Source organism: Phacochoerus africanus, chromosome 11 (assembly GCF_016906955.1).
Source record: "Phacochoerus africanus isolate WHEZ1 chromosome 11, ROS_Pafr_v1, whole genome shotgun sequence".
Taxonomy (NCBI): Eukaryota; Metazoa; Chordata; class Mammalia; order Artiodactyla; family Suidae; genus Phacochoerus; species Phacochoerus africanus.
In genome coordinates, this window is record NC_062554.1 from 101173806 (window position 1) to 101194555 (window position 20750).

Genomic DNA, 20750 nt, shown 5'->3' on the forward strand with positions numbered 1-20750 from the left:
ACACCTACAGTCAATTAATCTTCAATAAAGGAGGCAAGAATATAAAATGGGAAAAAGACAGTCTTTTCAGCAAGGGGTGCTGGGAAAACTGGACAGCCACATGTAAATCAGTGAAACTGGAACACACCTCACACCATGCACAAAAATAAATTTAAAATGGCTTAAATACTTAAACATAAGACAAGACACTCTAAAACTCCTACAAAAGAACATTGGGAATACATTCTCTGACATCAACCATACAAATGTTTTCTTAGGTCAGTCTCTCAAGGCAAGAGAAATAAAAACAAAAATAAACCAATGGGACCTAATCAAACTAACAAGTTTTTCCACAGCAAAGCAAACCGTAAAAAACAAACAAAAAGATAATCTACAGAATGGGAGAAAATAGTTTCAAATGATGCAACTGACAAGGGCTTAATCTCTAAAATATGCAAACAACTTATACAACTCAACAACAAAAAAACCAACAACCCATTTGAAAAATGGGCAAAAGACCTGAACAGATATTTCTCCAAAGAAGACATACAGATGGCCAACAGGCATATGAAAAAATGCTCAACATTCCTAATTATTAGAGAAATGCAAATCAAAACTATAATGAGGTACCACCTTACACCAGTCAGAATGGCCATCATTAACAAGTCAACAAATAACAAATGGTGGAGAGGGTGTGGAGAAAAGGGAACCCTCCCATCACTGTTGGTGGGAATGTAAATTGGTACAACCTACTATGGAAAACAGTATGAATGTACCTCAGAAAACTAAATATAGAACTACCATATGGCCTAGCAATCCCACTCTCATGCATATACCAGACAAAACTTTCCTTGAAAAAGATACATGTACCCCTATGTTCAGTGTAGCACTATTCACAATAGCCAAGACATGGAAACAATCTAAATGTCCTTCAACAGATGAATGGATTAAGAAGATGTGGTATACATACATAATGGAATATTACTCGGTCACAAAAAAGAACAAAATAATGCCATTTGCGGCAACATGGATGGAACTAGAGACTCTCATACTGAGTGAAGTAAGGCAGAAAGAGAAAGACAAATACCATATGATATCACTTATATCTGGAATCTAATATACAGAACAAATGAACCTTTCCACAGGAAAGAAAATCATGGACATGGGGAACAGACTTGCTGGGGGTGGGGGGGAGTGGAATGGACTGGGAGCTTGGGGTTAAAAGATGCAAAACGTTTCATTTGGAATGGATAAGTAATGTGATCCTTTTGTATAGCACAAGGAACTATATCTGGTCACTTGTGATGGAACATGATGGAGTATAATGTAAGAAAAAGTGTGTGTGTGTGTGTGTGTGTGTGTGTGTGTGTGTGTGAGACTGGGTGACTTTGCTGTACAATAGAAATGGACAGAACACTCTAACTCAACCATAATTTAAAAAATAAAGATCTTAAGAAAAAGGAAAAAATGAACTCTATACTTCAGGGATACACTGCTTAGAATTAGTAATTGACTCAAAAAAGATCCAAAGGAAAGGAATAATTGAAAGAATAGTCTGCATTGTAAAAGGTAATTTAAAAAATTTGATGCTGAAATGCTTGCATGTAGCAATACCATTTAGAAGTAGGACTGCTATTCATAAAACTAACCACATTAGGCATTCCCGTTGTGGCTCAATGTTTAACAAGCCCGACTAGGATCCATGAGGATGCAGATTGGATCCCTGGCATCTCTCAGTGGGTTAAGGAGCTGGCATTGCCATGAGCTGTGGTGTATAGGTCACAGATGAGGTTCGGATCCTGTGTTGTTGTGGCCATGGCATAGGCCAGCAGCTGTAGCTCCAATTTGACCCCTAGCCTGGGAACCTCCACATGCCATGGGGGTGGCCCTAAAAAGCAAAATAAATAAATAAATGAATAAATAAAACCATGTTAGGCTCTTACTGTAAATGTCATTAAATATGATTATTTTACATTTTATTGTATTCATGAAGTGATATTAAATCCATGTATTCAGCCAGAATAATAATACGCATTCATAATATTATTGTCCTCTATCTTTTTGCTTTAGCTGGTTATAAAAAGCACTCAACAGATATTTGTCAAGTTGATTTTTCTTTTTTAAAGCCAAATTCTCCAATAGCTTGGGGTATTTGATGAAAACCATTTGGATAGTTACTCTCCTTAATCCAAATTGTCTGTTGTTTATGCTGTATTAAACAGGGTGCCTAAATTGGTATCTGATTTGGTTAACAGCTCTGGAATCAATGTACAGCATTTTCAAACCCTGAGTTGTTGTTAGGCTAAATTGAGTTAGTACATGGAAAATACATTTGGACCATAGTGAATACTTGGTAATATTCTTATCGTTTTGAAAGAAAAATTTCTTAAGGTGATTCACAATTTAGTATTATATTTTATTTATATGACTAATCCAAAAATTATTACACAAGATCACAGACTAGACTTTATACCTAAAAAAAAAAAAAAAAAAAACTTCCTGTTGTGCCTCAGTGGAAACGAATCTAACATTCATGAGGACGCCACTTGGATCCCTGGTCTCACTCAATGAGTTAACGATCCAGTGTTACCGTGAACTATGGTGTAGGTTGCAGATCTGGCTTAGATCTAGCGTTGCTGTGGCTGTGGTGTAGGCCAGTGGCTGCAACTCCAATTTGAACCCTAGCCTGGGAACTTCCACATGCCATGGGTGTGGCCCTAAAAATACAAAAAAAAAAAAAAAGAAAAAAATTGAAAAATTTCTTTAGTATTTAAGCTAAGCTCCAATGATATAAGCAAATTTAACAAATAAAATTTAAAACAACTATGTGTGAAAGGGAATATTCCACAAAATTAAAATCTAAACAGACTCTTAAAATATTTATGCAGCATATGTAATGAAGGATTAATACTCTTAATGAGTAAAGAACTCTTATGAATTGATAAAAACAAGAAATGTACAAAAGGAAAAACAATTGCCCAAGGATAAACAAATGAAAAATGTTCAAACTAAAAACATAAGAAAGGCAAACTGAAACAACTATGAGCTTCCTTTAAAAAACAATTTGAAGCAATTTGGCTGATTCGTTTAAAATAATAATATATGGTATTTTATCTCTGTATCCAGAATTCAGAAGCTCTAAAAACTGCCTTTTACAACTCACTTGGCAGCCAGAGGTAACCTGATCTGGACATGCTGGCAGCAGACCAGTGCTAACGGATGGGAAGTAGTCCTCATTTGTGCCTCTTAGTGAGAATCACATGATTTGGGCAGTTTTGATTATGAAGTGCTTTCTTAGACTTTGCTAGGAGTGTTATGGAATAGGAGACATTTGCATTATGTTATCCTTCTAAAATTGAAAAAATTATGTATTTCAAAACCTCTCTGTCCCGAAGAGTTATAGATAAAGAATCATGGACCTGTATTTAATTTGATCATACAGAGAAACAAAGTCACTCATAAACTCCCAGTGATGCTATAAATTGGTTCTCTTTTATAAGTGGAAGGTAACAATCTGGATATAGATGGACATAGATATATAGATTTATCAAAAAGCCGTAAAGGGGGCTTTCTCTTTAACCTGCATTTCCACCTATAGGAATGTATCATAACTAAATTACTAGGAAAATGCTAAAAAATTTAGATGATATATAACTAGAGTCCCAAATGTTCAATAGAAGGACTGGTGGGATTACACAGGCTCTGGCCATACCACTCATTACTACTGTGCCACTTCAAAGGTGATGTTTGAAGTAATATTCATTCCCATTGCGAATACCCTTTATTTTGTTAGGTAGAAATACCAGCCTATAAAAATAATATGTATTATATGATCTAATTTCTTTAAAAATTATTTGTGTGTATATGTCTGTATATACACATAAAAATATTTGAAGGATATTCTCCAAAATATTAATAGTACTTATCTCTTGATGGCAGGATTGCAGGTGATTCTAATTTTCTTATAAATGTGCTTTGTCTATGGTGAACATGTGTTAAAACTTATAATAATAAACTTTTAAGTGTCATTTAAAGATATTACTTGGAATTTGTCAATATATATCTCTTACATTTCAAGTTATATAATTCATATATGTGTGAAAAATATAGTCTTCATATTTTTAGGAGTTAATAATTATAAAGGTTTAGTCTATTTGGAAACAATATCATAAAGTAAAGCCTAGTTTTCAAATAACATGTTTTTGCCTAAGGTAGCTTTTATTGTATTATTGATATTTTAATGTGTGTGTATTAAAATTTGCTGTGGAGAACTGGAAATATGAACCAATTGTCAAGGAAAATATGTTTAGAATTTTAGACTTTACACAAAGATATACCATTGGCAGCATTCAAATTCTGACCCATGGAGAAAGAACAGCAAGCTAACCATCTCCAGTAGTGGTATGTCAATTGAGAATGTATAATAATGTCTTTGTTTCACTCATCAGAAACAACTTGCTGTTCTCAAAAATAATTTTGAGAATATGATCTTATCCTGAAATGCTCCTTTTAACAATACAAATAAATAAGAAAGCTGTGTGCTCTTTCAGGAAAGCAGTTTGCCTTCTGTATTGCCTTGAGTGGTGATAACATGATGACGTGCCATTCTACTGCTTGGCATGGGATAAACAGCTACACCAAGCAGTATGTTTGCACAGAAGAGTTCTTGGTTTAAGTGCCAATTTTCAAGTCAGTGCTTCTTATAGTTCCCACAATATGCGTCTGAAATTTGGTGCTGACTCTAAATGCTTTATTCTGCTTTGGTAGCCTATTTCTGCAGTCCACGAACAATTAAATTATATTACTTTTTATTTTAAATAGCGTTATGTGTTATTTACTGAAAGAAATAACTCTTTATTTTTCAGAGCTTCCATATGGCTGGGAAAAAATCGATGATCCCATATATGGCACTTATTATGTTGAGTAAGTCTCTAAGCTTGATATTAACCTGTTATTAATGTGTTGTGAAATTGTGTTAGTATTTCATTTATTGAGAATGTGTGGCTAATAGCTCCTTTATTCCCCTTTCATCTTACTTTGAAGTATCCACAAAGACTAGCAGCTCTAGCGAGCTGTCTCTTGCCTCTCCAGCTGGCTAATTTGTCATTCCTTTCCTTTGACTCATGATTCTAAAACACCAATTGGAAAAGTGTGTTTCACACTCTCCTCTAAATGAGTGATAATTAAAGATATCAAAGTAAATGCCCTTCATTTTGCAATCAAAATGTTGAGAGCTGACTAGTTGTGCAAAAGAGATTTTCTATTAAACCAGATTTTGAAGTCAATTAAATGAAGCAACTATACTTTCCAGTTAAGGTATGAAGTAAAACTTAGATTTTTTTTTTTTTTTTTTACTCTTTAAAGGCTTCATTTTACATCAAGAGTATTTTTTCTGTAGACTAGACTTTCATGTTCTCTGTTGGAGGTTTCATTGCCTTAGTGTATCTTAGCAAAATATGTGTTACCCCTTTTTGCATCATTTTATTCACAGTAAAGCCCCTATTAGGGATTCAATTATATACACATTTTTACATTTTTCCTCAAGAAAATACACATATATTTTAATAATAATGTAGCTGCAGTTTCTGATTAAATTTATCAACATTAGGAGTTCTAGTCATGGCACAGTGGAAATGGAAATGAATCCAACTGGGAACCATGAGGTTGCGGGCTCGATCCCTGACCTCCCTCAGTGGGTTAAGGATCCAGCATTGCTATGAGCTGTGGTGTAGGTCACAGATGTGGCTCGGATCTGGCATTGCTGTGGCTATGGTGTAGGCTGGCTGCTGTATCTCTAGTTAGATCCCTAGCCTCGGAACCTCCATATGTCATGGGTGCAGCCCTAAAAAGACAAAAAAAAAATTATCAACATTAAATATCTCCAGTAAATGCTAGCCTGTCTTATTTTGTTGAATCAGATTATCCCTCACCTAAACTGATTACATCTGAATGCCAGGTAGTTCCATGTAAGAAAAGAGAATGGAAGTATGTGACATACCAGATATCATCCTTAATACACTTTCCTTGCAGATTTTTTTTTTGTCTTTTTGTCTTTTTGCCATTTCTAGGGCCACTCCTGCGGCATGTGGAGATTCCGACTAGGGGTCTAATCGGAGCTGTCTAATCGCAGCCTACACTAGGGCCACAGCAACGCGGAATCCGAGCTGTGTCTTCTACCTACACCACAACTCACGGCAACGCCAGATCCTTAACCCACTGAGCAAGGCCAGGGATCGAACCCGCAACCTCATGGTTCCTAGTCGGATTTGTTAACCACTGAGCCATGACGGGAACTCCCCCAGAATTTGTTAAATACTATTTGTCATGGTGTTTTCCCCATTATGTGATTCTATAAAGTATACTAATACCAATAAATAGGTGTGTGGGTATAACAGACCAGTCAAAGAAACCAGACATGAATTCAAACCTCAAGATAATTTTAAGTAGAACTATATGCCAATGTTTCTTAGAAACATCTTTGGGAAAAAATAATTACTTATTTCAATTTGTTTTATGTAATGTAAACATTACTTGAAATGAGAGATCTTCCATTACAACAGACAACTTGTCCCTTTTAATTGGAATGTACCTATTTACACAATTTGTTTTAGCTATTCAAAAAATTGAATCTCATCTTCATTACAGCCTTATTTTCACAAGGTATATATTGGTTCTGAATAGTAGTCTTGTTTGTGGAATCAATATGAATACATATGTGAACATAGTGGTTATATATTACTTTCAGTCCTTAGAGTATTTTCACTGTAAAAAGGTCACTTAATTTCTTATAGTTAATTATAAGAAGAAACAGCAATGCCTAGTTTAAGTTGCTCTATCGGGTTTTCATTATAGATATCATAAATATAAAATAAAATATGCCTAGATTAAGACACCGTTTAAAATTGCACTGCTCATAAGGAATCATACATTTTGATTCTAATATTAGTATTCAGTTAGTGTAGCAAAGCTAAGGTGATCATTACTATAAATCTCTATCCAAGAAAAATGTCAGTTCTTAAACCCATTCAATGATGATGGGCAATATGTTCTCTGTAGAGCAATCATTTTTGCTCTTTAATTACATACCCAATTATACAATTAGAGGTATTGGTTACAAAATATGAAAAAATTCCACCTTCCCTCCTAGTGGTAAAAATCCTGTGCAAGGACACTAGAAGTCTAACTTAGCAGGCACTCTTCAGACAGACCAGCAACTAGGGGCAAAAGTGTGGTGTAAGCTCTCTGTCTTCAGCAGGGCAAGTCAGATTGAATTCAACCTTGTCCTTCTGGCTCAGCTGCGTAAACACTCATTTTCCTGCCAGCCATAGACAAGCAGATAGGATTCCAATCAGTAGCATCAAAGTGTTTACACAAGTTGAAACTAAAAAACCTGGATTGAAAATTTTTGACCACCATTGCTAACTTTATTTTACCATGCCGTATGTCTGCCCCCTTGCAAATCCAACTTTAAGTTTACGGGTTTAATATATTTAAAACTCAGAAAAAGTTGAGTGTTTCATATATCCCATGAAGTAAGCTAAATGTTGGACAGTCTTTAGCACATTTATAATCCTCTAGAGAGTATAATAAGGTAAATTTGCTACATTTGGGGAGTCTCTGGCTGAAGTTAAGTAACTTAGCGTCACACATTATTGAGAGGAATGGACCCAGGCACCATGACTGTAGAGCCCAAGCTCCAAACTCCTGCTCAAAATGCATCCCAGAAATGGTAATCCATGATGGTCTGAACAAGCTTCTGGGGCTCATCATTGGAGAAGAACAAGGGATCTCCAGAGAACGTTTCTTCCCTGCCTCCCCTTTGGTACAGTGTCACAATGAGAGGTCATGCTACACACAGCCTAGTCAAACTGGCTTCTGACCCAGGCATTCTTAGTCACCAGCTACGTCACCCATGACTTGAGGGTGGCCCTGAATACCACAGCCCCCAGGAACGAGACTAGCACATCCTGAAAGAAGTCCGAATTGTGAGGGCCTCAATGTAGGGATGGTGGCCCTACTTTGGAGCCATAGAGGCAGCCACACAGCTCTGTATTTTAGAGAACAGTGAGCCCTACTCAGCATTTCCCCCCCCTTTCATTTGCAGACAGGACAGACAGACCACATTGCTACTCAATGTAGCCGTCAAAAGTGGTTAGCCCAATTTTTCCTGACACCAAACCCATATAGTACAGCACTTAGCAATGTATTAAAAAGTCCTAAAGTTGCTAACTAGAAATGTAACTGTCACTGCTCATAAAGAAAGGGAAAATTTTTTAATGAAAAAAGTACAAAATGTAGGCTTGAACAGCTGTGACTTTTGTACAAAAGTTTTTTTTTTTTTTCTCCTCTTTTGTGAAATTATGTCTGCTGGGTACATTTGGTTTCAATGGCAGTTAGACAATTTGCTTAACTAGCTAGCCCAGAAGACACAATTTCCTGGAACAGCTTTCATGCAAAGCTGCCTTCTCTGGCACTGATGGAGAAGAAAACCATACAAGTATAGTTAAAATAATAGTGTGACTGACAGATGTGATTTTCATGTAAAGATTTAACAAGTTTTCATGTGATGTCACACATCTGCTATTATGAAATGTTAACTTATGCATAGTTCCAGAAAGTATGCAAGATACTGCATAATATCTCCAATATAACATTAAATGTATGAGGAAAATTGTGTTCATTTCCTGGTTAATGATGAGTGTTTTTCATCATGTAGCCCGTTAGAGAGGATTTTAATTCAATAGCATATCTTAAGAATGTTTCTCTCCTTCATGCTTTTGACTAGTTTTCCAAATATTTCAAGAAACTGCTTTCTAACTTTAGGATTTTTGAAAGGTCAGCGTAAATGTAAAATATTTCCAATTAGAAATCAACAAAAAAGAATTCCCTTTTAAAATTTTGCTTGTTCTTAGAGAATTTTTCTTCCTATATTTAAAGATAATTTTTCAAACTTTCAATTTTTTCTTCAGTCTTCAAAAACTAGCAGACTTTTTTGAATGCTATTGAAACATCTATTTAACAAAATTTGTGTAAGAGACGATGCTTAACTGAAGTGCATTTTTGGTGAAGTGGCTCAGTGACATTCTTTTTTTGTTGTTTTTTTTTTTTTGGTAGCTTAACAGAAATATATTTTATTTCTCACACTTTTGGAGGCCAGGAAGTCCAAGATCAAGGTGCTGACAAGTTCACTTCCTGGGCACAGCTCTCTTCCTGGTAACATCTTCCTGGCTTGCAGATGGTTGCCTTCCTTTTTTTATTTTAATAATTTTTTTGGAGTATAGGTGACTTACAGTGTCGTGCTAATTTCAGTTGTATGGCAAAGTGAATCAGCCATTCTTTTTCAGATTCTTTCTCCATATAGGCTATCACAGAGTATTAAATAGATTTCCCCAAACTGTATAGGAGGTCCCTATTTTTTTTTTTGTCTTTTTGTCTTTTTGTCTTTTCTAGGGCTGCTCCTGCAGCACATGGAGGTTCCCAGGCCAGGGGTCCAATCAGAGCTGTGGCCACCTGCCTACACCAGAGCCACAGCAATGCTGGATCCGAGCCGCATCTTTGACCTACACCACAGCTCATGGCAATGCCAGATCCCCAACCCACTGAGCAAGGCCAGGGATCAAACCCACAACCTCATGGTTCCCAGTCAGATTCGGTTAACCACTGCACCACAACGGGAACTCCAGGAGGTCTCTGTTATGGATCGATGTTGTATATGGTAGTGTGTATATGCCAGTCCCAACCTCCCAATCTATCCCTCCCCACAATGGGTTCCCCTTTGGTAAACATAAATTTGATTTCAAAAAAAAATTTTTTTTTGTCTTTCTAGGGCCATGCCCGTGTCATGTGGAGGTTACCAGGCTAGGGGTCCAATCAGAGCTGTGGCTGCCGGCCTACGCCACAGCCATAGCAACATGGGATCTGAGCTGCATCTGCAGTCTGCACCACAGCTTACGGCAACGCCAGATCCTTAACCCACTGAGTGAGACTAGGGATCGAACCTGCTTCTTCATGGATCCTCGTTGGGTTCGTTAACCACTGATCCATGATGGGAACTCCCTTAGTTTAAAAATCCTTCAGTCTGTTTCTGTTTTGTGAAGTTCTTTTGTATCATTTTTTAATTAGATTCCACATATTAGTGATCTCATATGATATTTGTCTTTCTTTGATTAACTTCAGTTAGTTTGATAATGTCTAGCTCCATTCATGTTGCTGCAAATGGCATTATTTTGTTCTTTTATGGCTGAGTAACATTCCACTGTATATATGTACCACATCTTCTTTATCCATTCTCCGCTCCTCTGTTGATATACATTTAAGTTGTTTCCATGTCTTGGTGATTGTAAATAATACTGCAGTGAACATTCGGGTGCATTATCTCTTCGAATTATGATTTTCTCCAGGTATTTGCCCAGGAGTGGGATTGCTGGATCATGTGGTAGTTCTATATTTAGTTTTTTAAGGAACCTTCATACTGCTCTCTGCAGTGCAAAGAACCAACCTACATTCCCACCAGTAGTGTAAGAGGGTTCCTTTTTTTCCACACTCTCTCCAGAACTCAATTGTTTGTAGACTTTTTTGATGATAGCCATTCTGACTAATTATCAGTGACATTCTATTATTATTATTAAAGTATATTTATTTTATTATTACTAAAGTGTAGTTGATTTACGATATTTCATCAAGTTCTATCGTACAACAAAGTAACCCAATCATACACATTTCCCTGTGCTGTACAGTAGGATCCTATTGTTCATCCATTCCAAATACAATAGTCTGTGTCCCCCAAACCCCCCAAATGCCCATCCATCCTACTCCCACATTTTTTACGAGTCTAATAAATTAAATTGGGCTCTCGTTTAGGCACTTCTGGAGAAGTGCTGTACAGGCAGACAGCACAAGGGCACACCAGGTAGCATACAGAAGAGGGACTCAGTGATGGAGGAGCAATGTCCCTAAGTCCTCATCATCCCAGGGAGAGGTGGCAGGCATGGTCACACCTGGAAATACCATTCCATGTGCTCCCAAGGAAGGGCCATGCTCCCTTTTTCCACTCCATCTTTTTTATAGGACCATGAGAACTTGAGAGTGGCCATGTGAAGGCAAGGAGGACAGCCTGAACTTGGGCAATGTTGCTGAAGGGAATGTCAGACAGCCTTTTGAGAAAGATGTGAGCTGCTAGATGTGGGGAGTGTCATTTCTGCACAAAGAGGTTCTAGGACACTGTAGAAGTGCTGTCTCTCTTGCTGGAGGAAGGGACCACCTATCCGTATTCCCTATAGCTCATGGTTAGGCAACCCAGAGAAAGCTGCCACCATCTTTCACTGGATAATTCTGTTTGCCTCTCCCAAGACAATATTATAATAAGTAGATCACTGTCATCATTCTATAATGTGTGAAATAGTTTATTAATTCTCTCTCTGGATTAAACATACTAGGTTTCTTGTGGGTGAACTGCAAATTTTCTCATGCCAACCATCTGTATCATGACATCCTTTGGAATCATATCTTAGACTAAGTTCTGAAGTTAGTGCATGAAGTGAATAGGTGTATAGATTCAGAATTGTCCTAAAATTCTCTCAGGCTCATGTTGTTTTGGAGACGAGCATGCTGAAACAACATGGTTGTTTTTTTTGTTGTTGTTGTTGTTTTTCCCTTTGGTGTGTTGGGATAGAATTTTTCTGGAGTTAAAGTGGTTGGCTAGCATTTAGGTTTTTTAGGTCATTAATAGATTCAAAACTAGAATCACATCCAGCTCAGAGGGATGCTGTCAGAGAGATGAAGGGATTTAGTCAAAACTGAGGAAGCAGAATATTGATGTCATTCTTTGGCACATTATTATGAATAAAACAGAATATGGTCACCTTTAATAGGTAAAGTGTACTGCCCTCCTGCCCCCACAGGAGAACTATAATTTCATCTTTTTAAATATGCAAGTAGTGTTTTTAAAATTGCTTTTGTGTCACCGACCATAGTGTTAGTAATAGTTTGTCTTTTTCTGCTTCCATGATTTTGAATTTACAGGCTGGTACAAAATTACACTTAACCTTACCAGCTTTTATCTGCTAAATGAGTGGTTTGCATTAGGTGATTGCTAAGGTCTCTTCTAGTTCAAGGAATATCCACTGCACCTTGTGTTAACAAGGATAAATTTGGCCATTTTCCTGTGCTAAGCCTCGTTATTTCCTCATTATGCCTGCTAATCAAAGAATACTTAAAATTTAAAGGCATTTTTCTTTCCATTTCTACTTGTTATTTGGCTAGACAATAACATATATTACCATTCTTTTTTTAAATTTTAATGATTTTAACAATCCCATCATGTGTGCTAAGGAAAGAAGACTTCCAAAAAGGGTAGATTATTTAACAAGAATCTAATTTACAAAGCTGACAAAATAGAAATGATTCTGTTTTCTACAGACATGAGACTGATTATCATTAAAGTCAGAAAGATAAAGCTAAGCCTATAAACAAAAGGTCAGTTAAGAACTCTATTTTTTCTCACCACTGTCGAAGTTGAATACATTTGAAGGGAAAATTGCTTTCCCTTTTTTATGGTACAAGTGACGCTGTTCAGCATTATTCATTGCTAGTGTTTAACAGGTGACTTTATATTTAAGTAGATGATATTTATTACTATAGAAAACTAATTAGTTAATAAAAATGGATAGATCAAAAAAATTTTATTATCAAATTTCTACATTCACTCTAGCTAAATAAGATGAACTTTAAAATTGTCAAGAAAAAATTTCTATTCTATGGTTGAGGTTTACTGGATCTATTACATGCAAAAGGAGACTATTTGCTATGATAAACTGGTAAAGTTGATTTTGCATTAATTTAGCCTAGAAGAAACACACCATTAGGGTGTGTGGTTGGTTTCCAAAAGCTCATTAGGCACCAGTTATTGAGTCTGTCGTTATATAAAGAGCTTAGCAAATTTTCATTAAGCACAACACTCATACATGGAGGTTGATAAAGTCCCCTCATTCTGTTCTTACCTCACTTTTTCCAGTTTTAATTAGGCACCAAGAAATATGAATGTATTTTCAGATAGATAAAATGATAGAAATGATTTTCTTTTTTTCCAAAATATTAGTTAGTTGAGGGCATTGACTCAATATGTAGATATTTAATGACTATCACTCAATCCAGAAAAGTCGTATTAATAGCTACCATCTACTAAGCACTTAGTATGTGTTAGGCATTTTGTATAACTCAGTTAATCATTATCATAACATTTTATGTTAGATATTATTATTCTTGTCTTACAGTCAGAGATACTTAAAGAAGCCCAACCATCAAGCTTATAGACAGTAGAAATAGAGTTGCAGCCCAGGATAGGAATTAAGAGACTTTATACTGTTTTATACTGTCCATATTTAAGTTACGCTTGACTCCCATACTCTGAATACAATAAGATAATGTTGAAATCTATACATTGCTTCATCTTTAAACAGTTTCATATATTTCTTGTCAGAACAGTCCTATGAGGTGAGCAGGTTATTTACAGATGAGACCATTGAAGTTCAGAGATATTAGGGGAACTTTACAAAGGGAGTGTGAGGTAGACAATCTTCAAATGTGGCTTAAACCTCAAACGCTGGTTTGATCTTAAGAGAGGATGATAACTGAGACTCATCATAAGTGGCTTTCACTCCGATGAAGCCCAGGAGCTCCACATGAGATTGAGGAAACCAGAATTCAGGTGGCCCCCTCACCCTTGTTACTGCCCATGGCCTCATCCACCACTCACAGGTAATTCTCATGAGAGCCTGGGGTGAGAGGTCTTACCAGAACTCCAGGTTCCACCTTGTTACCATCTAAGGAGTTTCTGGTTGCTAAGTACCATGTTTTAATTTCTTATTGTATCACTGGACCTGAGCAGGACCTAACATATCCTTCTTCAGAGTTTGAGACAAGACGTACATGGTTGTGTTATTACCGACTACCCCCTTTCTCGCTTACAACTCTAACCTTACTCATAAAGGTTAATGCAGAATCTTATTATCACTGTCGTAATTGCTAAAGGCCATGGCCCATGTTCAGTTTCCAGGGCTGGTAAAGGCAAAGTTTAAGAAACGTTGAGTTAGGATAGCCCTAACTGAGGCTGAAAGGTAACCCTTAAAGGAGACTTTTCTGGTTTGAAAACCATGTCACCCAAAGCCTGGCTCTTCATCCACAGTCTCATGACCATTTATTTCATTCCTCACTTTTCACAATATGCAAAACATATATGTGTTTTCTTATAAAACCTATTCAGTCCCTTTTTCTGTGTACATAATCATTGGGTTATTTTTTAAAAAATAATTTCATAATCATAGTAATGTGTTATATTTTCACATTTTTATTTTCTGAAAATCAGCATGTAATTTACAATGTTGGGAATGTTTCCAGTTTCACAAAGAGCACAAATAAAAAAGAGACTGAGTATTACCTGGCTGAAATATTTGGAGATTATTAAAAACAGTCCAAGCCTATGTGTACATAAGTGTCCTTTGAAAAGTGTATTTGTGTCAGAACCGCCTAAATCAGTGTTGTTGGATTTGGCACTACACAGAGCCAGTTTTGACTCACATATCTGCTTCTTACTGTGAGGAGTGCAGAAAATTGGTCACCCTCTTTGAGGAGCAGATGAATTTAAACCATGGAACCTGTTTACCTGAGGGTTTGGCATGGTATTTACTTCATGAATATCAGTTCCCATCTCTCTCTACATTTGTTTGTCAAACAGCTCTTTCTTTCCACAAATTATGGCATCTATTAAATAGAATTTAAATGTGAACACCTAAGGAACTTTAAAAGTGTGCAAAATAGAATATTCTTCTGAAATAACCAACACCAACCTTTCATCTTCTTTTTTTGGAGCTTTAGAATGGAAAGTACAAGCTTAGCCAACATGGGAGCCTAAATTCACCAACCTTGCATGTCTATTGTAGAAAAGATCAAACAAGTTACATAAAAAATGCATCCCCTACGACAGTTATATGAAACTCTCATTTCAAAACTTTGCTCCTCTCCTAATGGCATAAAACTTTAGACATAGTGTGTTAATTATATAAAACTTTGCAACAATACTTGTCCCCCAAAAAAGCAATCTAATAAAAGCAATGAGGCAACTTACACCCCTTTCTTTGTTCTTGGTTCTGCTGAACCTTTATCCTCTCTTCCCACCACTTCTTTTCTATGCCTTTCTTATCTTCCTGGGATCTTTATCTTCTCAGAATGATAGTCTCCTGCCCACTCCAGCCCCATGGCCACTTATTAGTGGCAAGGTATTGAAAAATTCTGTTCAGATTCTAGGTATTCAGGCAAAATATCCTTTTCTCTAAGACTTATCAGAAGTATTTTAAAATTCTGTTTTGTTTTATAATTCTTCCTGCATTACTTTCTAGCACATAATACAAATTGCTGTGTATTTGATTTTTCCCTGATCAGGTCTATGATAAAACTCAGTAGTCGAGAACAATATTTTTAACATCCTTTTCTCACTTGGAATATTGGACTTGGAAACCTGGGGAGTTTTGCTATTATATGGAATTGGAATTATCTTCCTGTCATGTTGACTTGCAAAATCTACCATAGTCTTGCTCCCAGTCTTTTCCATCTCCCCTCATCGTCAGTCTTTCTCTGACTCCTTCCTGGATAAGCCCAGACATCAGTGATGTCGCCTGCATGATTCCTCACTGTTCTGAGTGTCTTTGGTAATTCTTTGACTCTTCTTGATATTAGGTCTAATGTATCCCTATACCCATGGTTGTGTATGTCTAACATTATATATGAGTGATATGTATGCACAGGTTTATAATATTTAATCATATTTTTTGAAGTTCAGTAGGCTTAGGCTATATTGTGACCTCACATTTTAACAACATATATCTAAAGTATTAATAAATCACAATCCAGGAATTCCCTTGTGGGTCAGTGGGTTAAGGATCTGGCACTGCCACTGCAATGCCTTGGGTTGCAAGAGTGGTGTGGGTTTGATCCCTGGCCTGGGAATTTCTGCATGCCACAGGCAGGGCCAAAAAATAAAAATAAAAATAGCAATCCAGATTAACATGGCATGTATTACAGGTCATACCACTCTCACCCATCCCAACAAATTATAATGTCTAGTTCCCTAGATCATATGATTCTTCATAGTCATGGAGCATCTTATTCATCCTCACAACACCAGGTAAGAATAATAACCAATACATTGAAGGTAGTCAGTAAATGATGCTGAAATGACTGAGAATTCTAGAGAGCACCACAACTTTTCCTATGTGGTTAATATGATAAAACTCATTTTATAACCACCCCAAGTTCAGGAATAAGGCATGTCTTCCAGGATGGAGACTTTCAAAGCTGTGGCTGTCCATTAGACTAAAGCCGTAATGGAAGTAGGGAGACTTTGAAACCAAACAAAATCCCATCCCATGACATGGAAATATCCTTCCCATCTCATAGCTCATCTTCTCTCAGACACCTCCTGCTCCCACACCAACACCCAGACACAATCACATGTGTGTGTATATTTGCTAGCCCTATGCCCTGGCTAAGCAGAATTGAATATTCCTGAACACCTTTGTATTCATTCTTCTCTTCTAAAATGCCTCCTTCTCCATCTGGCAAAATACATCTACCTCTGTAGTATCTATTCCAGTGTCACTTCTTTTGTGAAGCTTCCTCTGAACAATCAGAATAAGTTTTCTTCTGAGTCCACACTTTGTGCACACAAATTCTCTGGTCACTTAGAGAGTGACCAACTCATCTCAATTTTCCTAGTAGTGTCCAGGTTTCAGAATTGTAATCCTACACCCTGGAACTTTAGTCCTAGACAAACCTGAAGTGGCTGATCACCAACCTGGCATCTCCCCCATTGGAGTATGGGCCTCCTTGGTGAAGAGGTTGTATTGTATTGATTTTTGTGTCCAAAATGCCTAGCATGCTGGTACATTCTTGAATATATATATTCAAGGACTTAAGCCAGTGAGTCAGAGTTGGCAGACACCAGTGGAAGATAATTTATCTAGTGTTATCTCTTAAAACAGAAAGATGTTGACAGTGTAGTCTTTTGTTTCCTTCTAGATGAGCTCTATTCTACCTCTAAGATTATAAGTACCTCACAGCTTTTGTTCAATGTAGGAGCTAAAAGTTAGCAATACCTTTGATGATAATAACCTCCTCCTGCACCCAACAATAACATTTAAGAGAGATGTTTTATGGAAATGAGAAGGGGTGGATAGAAAATATTTTATTTTTTATTATTTTTCATTTCCCCAATACATTATTTTTTTTTCTACTGTACAGTATGGTGACCCAGTGCTTGGTACTGGCTCTGAAATTTTGGAAAGTGAGTCTGTGCATATTGTCAGTCCCAGGAGCTTCATGACATGATTGGCAGTGCAGGGGTCATTTCTGGTGAGAGTGAAATATCAAGGTTTCCATGTCACTGGTAAATAGTAATAGCCAAGTGATGAATCCCCCCTACATAAAATACACAAAAAATACACATTACAGGTCAATGCCTTAACTAAATAATGTAGTACTACCACTAGGGAAGGAGAGAGAGATCACTTATCTGAAAATACATCCACATTTGGGAAGCTTGGCCTGGTGGGGAATAGAGGACAGACTCCTCAGCTGGGAGAGTTTTACACAGAACAAGAATAAGAATACTCTTCTCAGCTGGCCATGATTGTACCTGCCTGCTGGACACTGTGTGCCCAGATCAGACACCCTTATATCCAGGAAGAGCAGGAGAAAGTAACATATGAATGACGCAATCTTCCAACCCACGTTCATAAAGCATATTTCCCTCAGGTATGGTAGTGAATAATGAATGGACATTTATAGACGGAAAATTATCACTCAAGTGTGAGAACTGGGAAGAAGTCTTTCAAAAGGCAGGATTCATTTAGTCTGTTTTTTAAAAAATGTTCCAAATAAAATAGATCCAATTCTTCCATTTATCCAAATCTCATTTTTTAAAACAAAGGATATTTAAAACATTAGTCTTTAAACTAGTACTTCTACATTTTACCTTTTTGAAGGACTATGAGGCTTCATATTACATAAAGCCTATTTTATGGTTCTTTTTGTTTCTGTTTTACCTCCCTTTCTAGACTGCATGTATGATTGATCTTTGCCCCTCCTTGCACCCCATACCACAGTGCCTAGCAAAGACTATTTGAGAAATATTTGATGAATCACTATAGCACTTTTGAATACTTATATCCAGGCACTGGTCTTCAATGACTTAACTCATTTGAATTCATTTAATATGCACAACAGTTTTATGAGGGGGTATTACTTTTATCCCAGCTTTACAAATGAAAAAAATTTAACCACAGAGAGAATAAATGATGTACACAAGGTTACATGCCAAGCATGTGGTGGGGCCTGAATGTGAATACCCGCAATGTGACTGCAGTGACCAAGCTCTTAATACAGTGTCCTGCCTTCTATCAAGATGGTTGGCCCCAGAAGATCCCTGTAGCATTATTACTCTCTCTTAGTTTCCAAAGCAAGAGGAAGTTTTTATTCTATTTATTCCATTTTATTCCATTAATCCAAACTGGAGAAAACTTTATGGAGTCTTCTCAAAGATCATATTAAAATGAATAAAAATTTAGATGAAAAGGGAGCAGTGTACATGTTTGTCTCCAGTATCATTGAAGGTTAGGGGTTCAGATGTGAGGAGGCAACATACATTTTCCTGACCATCCAGAAATGTGGGAGTCAGAATTAACATCTGACTATGAGAAGAAAACCCATGTTATATGCGTGTGTGTGTGTGTGTGTGTGTGTGTGTGTGTGTGTGGTGTGACTGGGTCACTTTGCTGTACAGCAGAAATTGACAGAACAGTATAAATCAACTATAATAGAAAAAATAAAAATCTTTAAAAAAAAAACTGCTATAAGGTACCACCTCATACTAGTCAGAATGGCCACCATTAAAAAGTCTAAAAAGGGGTTCCTGTTGTGGCTCAGTGGGTTAAGAATCCGATTCATATCCACGAGGATGTAGGTTCGATGCTTGGCCTTGCTCAGTGGGTTAAAGATCCTGCATTGCCACAAGCCGTGGCTTAGGTTGCAGATGCAGCTCTGATTTGACCCCTAGCCTGGAAACTTCCATATGCCCCAGGTGCAGCCATAAAAAGGAAAAAAAAAAAAAGTCTATAAATAACAAATGCTGGAAAGGGTGTGGAGAAAAGGGAACCCTTTTACATTGTTGGCAGGCACAGAAATTGGTACAACCACAATGGAGAACAGTATGGAGGTTCCTTTAAAAACTAAATATAGAACTACCACATGATCCAGCAATCCCACTCCTGGACATATATCCACAGAAAACTATAATTCAAAAAGATACATGCACCCCAGAGTTCATTGCAGCACTATGCATAATAGCCAAGACTTGGAAGCTACCCAAATGTCCATCAGTGGAGGATAGGATAAAGAAGATGGGATATGTATATATATACATACACACACACAATGGCCATAAAAAAGAATGAAATAATGCCATTTGAAGCAACATGGATGAGCCTAGAGATTATTATATTAAGTGAAGTAAGTCAAAGAAAGACAAATATATATGATGTCACTTATATGTAGAATCTAATAAAAATGATACAAAGCAACTTATTCATGGACCAGAAACAAACTCACAGATCTTGAAATCAAACCACCAGCAGGGAAACTGTGGGGGTGAGGATAAGCTGGGAGGATTGGACTGGCACATACACACTACTATTTGTGGAATAGTTACCTAACAAGGACCTACTGTATAACACAGGGAGGTCTCCTCAATGTCCTATAACAAGTTATATTGGCAAAAAAGAGTGGATATATGTATATGTATAACTGATTCACTTTGCTATAAACCTGAAACTAATACAACTATAAATCCACTATACCCCCAAAAAATGTTTTAAAGAGGGGGAGAGAAAAGAAAACCATGAAATTCCAAGCAACCAGGAAATTTATACTCCAATCCTATTCAGGAGTTATTCTTTAAAAAAAATGCTCTAAGTAAAATAGATTTGGGAAGCCCCTAAAGTTGCAAGTTTGCATATAAAGGACGCCATATACTGAGCTGGAACCCCAAACCCCAAGTCAGCCCACATTTAGTCCCTAACATAGGGTTTTTCCATATGAGCAGATTCAAATCTTTCTCTCATAACACAAGATAGCAGATCCAAATCTTTCATTACCAAAGTGGGTTGACTTTTTCACTACCACGAGAAAGTCTTGAAAGACTCTCTGTTTCGAAGGATTCCATGGATCATTAGCCAAATGTGTGTTGGTTACATCACATAAGCTAGCCCTAAGCTTCACCTAAAGTTCTGTCACAACATATATTTTATGGGAGAGTTAAACTGGAAAACAGCGAGATCTGTGACCTTTCATGCATGTCTGCCTCTATCCATGCATTTGTTCAACAAATATTTATTGAGCACCGGCTTCCTTATATCTTGACTGATTAGTGTAGCCACCTTGAGCACCTTGGAAATATTGTACTCATGGTACCATTTCCACTTGAGAGTTGCTTTTTTCCCTCTCTCATTGACCCAAAGACCCATCTCTAAACTGTCAAGTGAAGTCAAGATGGTATGATAGTGGCCACTGGGTACAAAAGGTATCACCTGTGCACTAAAAGTGCTCCTCTCCAAAAACCCAGGAGAAGCAAGGTGGGGACTGAACAGGCTGGAATATGGAGGGGGCTCTGGGAGTGAGGGTCAGAGGATGGCCTTCCCGGTGTACTGATGGGCTCAGGGCATACA

General features: G+C 37.1%; 1 protein-coding gene across 1 annotated transcript in view; it reads left to right on the forward strand.

Annotated features, from left to right (window-relative positions):
- The window catches only part of MAGI2 (membrane associated guanylate kinase, WW and PDZ domain containing 2), a 1320860-nt gene that overhangs the window by 987107 nt on the left and 313003 nt on the right, over window positions 1-20750 (forward strand). The window contains exon 7 of the mRNA XM_047751755.1: window positions 4845-4902. Coding sequence (XP_047607711.1) covers window positions 4845-4902 — 58 coding nt within the window. The remainder of the gene's footprint in view (window positions 1-4844; window positions 4903-20750) is intronic.